Source organism: Arachis hypogaea, chromosome 17, assembly GCF_003086295.3.
Source record: "Arachis hypogaea cultivar Tifrunner chromosome 17, arahy.Tifrunner.gnm2.J5K5, whole genome shotgun sequence".
NCBI lineage: Eukaryota > Viridiplantae > Streptophyta > Magnoliopsida > Fabales > Fabaceae > Arachis > Arachis hypogaea.
Genome location: NC_092052.1, coordinates 109,871,849 through 109,878,302, shown reverse-complemented (window position 1 = coordinate 109,878,302; position 6,454 = coordinate 109,871,849). Strand labels below are relative to the sequence as shown.

Here is a 6,454-nt window from a genome sequence, read left to right as displayed (position 1 = left end):
AGGGGGTCACCCTGTCGGATGCCTCTATTTGGCCTAAAATAGTCAAAAGGTTGACCTTCCACAACAACAGAGTAAGAAACAGTCGTTACCAATTCTTTAGTCCAGTTAATCCATTTAGCATCAAAGCCCAGCTTATCCATAATATACCATAAGAAATGCCATTCAACCCTATCATAAGCCTTGCTCATGTCTAGTTTAATAGCCATCTCATGCTCTGCCCCACTTCTCTTATTTTTCAAATAGTGCATACATTCGTGGGCAATTAGAATATTATTTGAAATGAGTCTACCTTTGAGAAACGCACTCTGATTTGGACTTATAATTTTATTCATAATACCTTGTAATCGGTGCACCATAACTTTAGAAATAATTTTTATACATAACTGAAGACAAACTGATCAGTCGTACCTGAGTCATGTTACTGGCATCTGGCACCTTTGGAATCAAATAAATTTGAGTATGATTGAATCTTTTTAGAATTCTGGCACTGTGAAAGAAACTTCTCACTGCCTTAAAAACGTCACCTCCAACTATATCCCAGAAAAAGTAAAAAACTTAGCTGTAAACCCGTCATCACCAGGAGCACTCTGAGCATGAACACTAAATGTAGCTCTTTTGACCTCGTCCATAGTTACCGACCTTTGGAGCCTGCGGTTCATGGAAGCTGTAACCTTAGGCTCCAAATCCTCTAAGTATGGATTCGGATTAGCCGAACAAGAAGAAGTAAAAATATCGCAAAAGTAGTCTTCAGCTACCTTTGCAATATCCTTCGGTTTCGTTACAATCTCATTGTACCTCCCTACTAATCTCCAAATTCTATTCCTTTGCACCCTTGATTGAAATTTCTGGTGAAAGAATCTAGTGTTCTGATCTCCTTCTTTTAGCCACTTGACTCTAGATTTTTCTCGCCAATAGCTCTCTTCTTTCAAATATGCCAGCTCCAACTTCTCCTCCAAACTGGTAACCTCCTCTCCCCCATTGATTCCAGCCACCCGTAACTCCTCTAGTTTAGCTTGAAGGTCCTCAATTTCTTTCCGGGAGTTTGCTTTGTGAGTTTTCTGCCATTGAACTAGTCTATGTCTACAATCTTTCAACTTTTGGGCCAAGGAGAACATAACCGAGCCTACAACTTCCATTCTCCACACTTCACTGACAATTCTCTTGACATCCTCTTCTCTACACCAACGTTCTTGGTATTTAAAATGCCTTTTACTATGCCAGGATTGAGGTTCGGTTTCCATCAAGATTGGAGCATGATCCGAGCCTGACTCTGTGAGCCTGTGCACCACTGCATTCGGAAACTTCAGCTTCCATCCCATCCCAACTAAATAGCGGTCAAGCCTCTCCTTCACCATCTCCTTGCCTTCGATTTGTCCACGTGAAAGGGCGTCCCACTATTCCAATATCCACTAATTCGTTACTGTCAATAAAATTGGTGAATGTTACAATGGTGGTTGCTGATTTTTGGCCTCCACCCTCTTTTTTCGCTTGGCTTGTTATAGCATTAAAATTGCCTGCTATTACCAATTTTCCTTCCAGGTGTTGACTCATTGTTGTAAACTCCTCAAACTGTAAGGATCGAATTTATTCTGAACAACTCAAATGGACACCAATGAACACCCATACCTCACTGCTTCCGACTTCCTTAATTTCGGCTGCCACAAAGAATTCTCCACTATTAATAATTTGAACATTGATGCTGTCCTTCCAAGCTAGCACAAGTCCTCCTGCCACTCCTGCCGGGTTAACAATATGCCAGTTTTCATAGCCGCATACCCGAAGTTTTGCTTCCACCTGTCGAGATTGGTTCTTTGTTTCACTTATAAACACAATCTCGGGGGAGTGGGATTTACAGATCCCTTTTAGGGTGTGAATTGTCAGCGGTCTCCCCCAAACCCCGACAATTCCAAACTATAGTTCTCATGGCGCCTTGGGTGCCATTTGTAGGCTGGCACCCTCCACCATCTGTTCAACTACATTTTCATCCTCTGTTCTTGCTTTCTTTGTAGATCATTCAGCTATACCACTCATCAACCTTCTTTTGGATTCACTTTTAGTATCTGATCCTCCAGCACCTTGTCTTGCTAACCTTTTCCACTTCCTACCTTTCTCTGTGGTGAGACACTGCCCAATAGCAAATTGCATAAGCTGCCTTTCATCCTCCTTGGCATTGGACTGATCAGCTATGATAACCTCCATGCATTCTGTTCTAGAATTGGCTAATTGAGGTGACTCAGGTGCTGCCTTGTTACCAGTGTCTTGTGGTGTCAAACTTTGTTTCCCTTCTTGCATTGACATCCCTACAAATTCTTCCAATAAGCAGTTTAAGATCGGTTTTTTCTTACGTTGAGTGGTCTTATTCTGATTTTGGGTTGAATTGTTGAATGTTCTTTCTCCTTCAGAGTAGATTCGTGTTCCCACTTGGCTGGCTTTAACCCATTCGCCAATGTCATCCTCTTTTACCATATCACTCTCTGTGTCCTTCAGCAGATCATGGCAGTTTTTCACCTCGTGCCCCAATTTTGCACAATAGGTACAGAACTTTTCAAGTCTCTCATAGCACAGTGCCACTTCTACCTCCTTTTTATTAGGTCGTGCCACTATTAACTGATCCCTCACTTGCCTGGCAGCATCAATATTGATTTTGGCCTTCACAATCCTAGTTTCTCTGCCCCGCATCTGAAATTTACCTACCTCCAATACTGTGCCCAGTCTCTCTCCTAATTTATATTCAACTTCGAGGGTTTTAAACGATTCTGGCAAACTCCAAAATTGAACCCAAACTGAAAAATTGAAAATAATCTCTTCATCACAGTTCAACACGCAAGACATGGAGAACCACATAATCTTTGAATAGCCATGGAGAACCACGTTCAACACGCAAGACATCCACTTCTTTATTAAAAAAGAATTGGAAGGAATTGTCCCCTTTGTTAGTCACGCTAAATCCTTTCGGGTTTTTCTATATAGCCTTTAAAGCATTCTCCATGGTTCCAACTGAGAAGGTTTTGGAAGCAAAGGTCTGCCATAGAGACTATTGGAGCAAGCATTAATACCTTCTGATATGCCTGCCTCTTCCAGTAAAATCACATTCCTACCTCCTTTCCAGCTGTCTTTCTCGGTCCGATCTTCATCCCTCGTTGTCTCAGCCATGCAGATTACGTAGACTTATATTGAGATTTAATTAACGTTAACAATGTAGCCTTGACGGCAGTAGGAACTCCATTAAAAAACCCTAACAGAACACTAAAAAACCCTAACAGAGCAACGGTTCAACATTAGTACTTAAGAGTTTATAGTTGTTATTGTAGTTTAGTTATATTCTCTCTTAAATGTATTCTCTCTTATAAATTAATCTAATTTTATAAATAATTAAATATATTCTCACATTTTTATATAAGAATATTATTGTCAGATATATTTTATATATATTATTATTATTATTATTATTAACTTACAAATGTAGTGCAATGACTAATGAATAACAGTCATGGCTGAGATTCGTGGTTTAAACTTTGGGTTTGACTAGGATGCTAAAAAAAGTTTTTTAGGGTCTCCTGCCGTTGAAAAAGAAGGATACATGTGGTTCTTATTATTGTAGGAAGAAATGAGTTCTGGGACAAAACAGTGGTGACAAAAAATTTATAAATTAAGTACGGTGTGAGATCTATATAATATTATAGTATTAAGGAATTGTTAATTTCGATTAATTTTATTTTGTTATTGTTGCTTTCGGGCATGAGCTCGTGTTTTGGTTTTTGGCGGATGTGAATTGAGAAGGTATATGCTTCCAAGGCTGAAAGTAAGTATACAAATAGAAACCAAAATATCATAGAAGAATAACATAATAATAATAACAAATAATTACTATTGAAGTCCATCGTCCTCCGAATTTTTCTCCACCCGCGACAATCCAGATTAAAAAACCAGGAATTTTTTATTTAAATTAATTAAATAAATTATTTATTGAAATTCGTAACGTAAAAAAAATTACTATTTTAAATTAACAGTACACATTTTGAATATATTGACCCAAATTTTATAAATCACAGGATATTATACATTCAGTCACATTTAAAAAATATAAAAAAAATAAATATTAAGTGTTCCAGATATAATGTTCAACTTTATTTTAAAGAACAAAAAATCAAAATCATCAGACAACGAAGTACTTAGTCCATTTAATTTTAATTAACTAACTTAGTAAATTTAATTTCATTTACAAAATTATATATATATTTTACACTTAATTATAAAACGATATACATAATTGACTTGTTACAAATTAAAAATAAAAATTTTAAATGTTAAAGTCTCAACTCTGAAGTTTAAATCTTCGATCCTATAAAATACATGTAATTCAAACATTAAAAATCTTAGATAATAAACACTAAAATCATAAATTCTAAACTATATAGAGTGAGAATACAAAATTTTAAAATTTTAAGAAACGAGTTAAACGTCTCATAGTTATAAATAATTTAGACCTTATACTATTTGAATAGATGACACTTATAATTCGTTCTAGTAACTATACAATATTTATTAACACTTTAAAATATTACAGAATTTTAAAAAGATCACAATCTTTTATATTTTAACAATATTTTTATTTTTGTTTTTTTAAATTCAAATTATTGTCAAACAGTAAAAAAAGGAAGAATTTTAAAATTAAAAAATATTCACTAATTTAAAATAGTAAAAGAAAAAGAAAAAAATTTAATTTATACTAAAAAAGATGAACGCGTTGATTCTTCATATGGTGACAGTAAAAGTGGCAGTGAGGTGTATTTATGACATCACAATAAAAAAGAGAGAGTGAAGTGATTGCGATAAAAAAAGAGAAAAGTAAAAAGTGAGAGATTAAAATTATGGTAAATAAATGAAGTAAAATATTTTTTGTTTTAGTAGATTTAAAGTGAAGCCTATTATTCATATTGTTTGGCTGTTTGCATCCTTATTGTCTGCTAAGAGAACTCTTTCAAAAAATAATTGAACTTTTCATAAGGATTATATGAACTCTAATTAAAAAGAGTATTATGTTTGTGTGTGAGTTGTGTCCAGACATATTTTTTTGTCAACATATTCATCACAATATGGATTAATTAAACACTACCTTTTTCTTTCTAAATCCAAAATCAAGATGTGTTCTTTTTTTTGGTCAGTGAAGCTGTGTTCAAATTCAATACCAAAGCCATCCAATTATGGTTTTATTAAGTTTTTCTCATATGACCAAACTAGTTTTCATCTAATAAGGTAGGAGACCGTTTATAACCTAAAGTCCACATTTAAAACCAACAAATACCTTATCCAACAAAAATTCCCTAGCCCATTAGCTTAATTGTTATTAGCAACAACTTATACACTAACATAGTCGATCACAGCAAATCAACTTACACTCCACCTATTGTTGCAGCAAAAGTTGTTTGCGCGTGAACCACACTCACCAACATGCGTCACAGTCCCTACTGGCATCTAATTTTAGTACGTGGTGAAAAACTTCACTTTCAGCACCGTAGTATTGACCTTAAACTTTTGCCTTTTTGTTTTGGAATAAATTCCAAAATTTACGCTGGTCCACTGGTACACCTCCGGAGCATTCCTTCCCCGCTTCGGCTGAGGCGTTCGTGCACGGGTCGGGTGGTCTGGTTCTATCCGAATTTGACCCATTCAACAACACAAACCATCTTTGATTTGGACCGGATCGGACTTTCAGTCACGTCCGGAATAGATATCAATGATGAGATCCTCATCCTCTCATAACGATTCTCATTTTTTTGGTAAATCCAAAAAGAAAAAATGAGACTCAACTCTCAAGTACCAAATGAATTCATTTAAGGGGTGAAAGAACCAAATTATGTTCCATTTTTACTATAGAATCATATCCAATGGGCTTTATCTTTTGGGTCTTTTGGGCTAACAGTGTACTTCATTATAAGAATTTTCGCGATGATATCCAATCGACATTTTTGGAGACTATTTATGGAGTCCATGTCAAAATTAATTATACTTTTTCATATTTCACTGAAATGATTGTCTTTTTTAATCTAATAATACATGATTAGTCAAATACTTTGTCTATAATGCACACACATTAAATCCCTACCAAGACCAAATTTAATTAAATATCCAGTCTGTATTGTCAACTACTGACTCACATAAATTTAATTTTATTATCATTATTATCATCATTTTTTTTTTTGCTTATTGTCATATACTCATATTGTATCAGACGGAGAAATATCTTGCATGAGCTTTGAAAAAGCATTGACAAAGATTATGTTTAATTTAATTTCTAATATAATATATGACATTGTCCCGCTTAGCTTCCTATCTAAATGAGTAACTATTATTCATATAAATATTATTTGAAATAAGCATGGTCGGTAGTGACCAAACATTCCGGTGGGAGTGATTTTCCGAAGGGTGATAAATCTGAGTGGCATAAACTGAA

At 34.9% G+C, this 6,454-nt stretch overlaps 1 protein-coding gene across 1 annotated transcript; it reads right to left on the bottom strand.

Moving 5' to 3' along the window:
- Positions 1-530: 530 nt before the first annotated feature.
- LOC140180680 (uncharacterized) lies at positions 531-3,153 on the bottom strand. The gene is made up of 4 exons (XM_072221951.1): positions 3,057-3,153; positions 2,025-2,783; positions 1,627-1,736; positions 531-1,394 (listed from the first exon to the last, which is right to left on the bottom strand). Exons 1-4 carry the CDS (start codon positions 3,151-3,153, stop codon positions 531-533), a joined length of 1,830 nt encoding a protein of 609 aa, XP_072078052.1.
- Between the last annotated feature and the right edge of the window lie 3,301 nt (positions 3,154-6,454).

Bases quoted from the DNA above. Each gene is read 5' to 3' on its own strand.
- LOC140180680 (XM_072221951.1), bottom strand. From the start codon at position 3,153: ATGGCTGAGACAACGAGGGATGAAGATCGGACCGAGAAAGACAGCTGG. The intron at 2,784-3,056 runs GTATTAATGCTT...TCAATTTTTCAG, and splicing joins AGAGGCAGGCATATCAGAAG to TTTGGGTTCAATTTTGGAGT. The intron at 1,395-1,626 runs GTATGGGTGTTC...ATATTGGAATAG, and splicing joins AGGAAGTCGGAAGCAGTGAG to TGGGACGCCCTTTCACGTGG.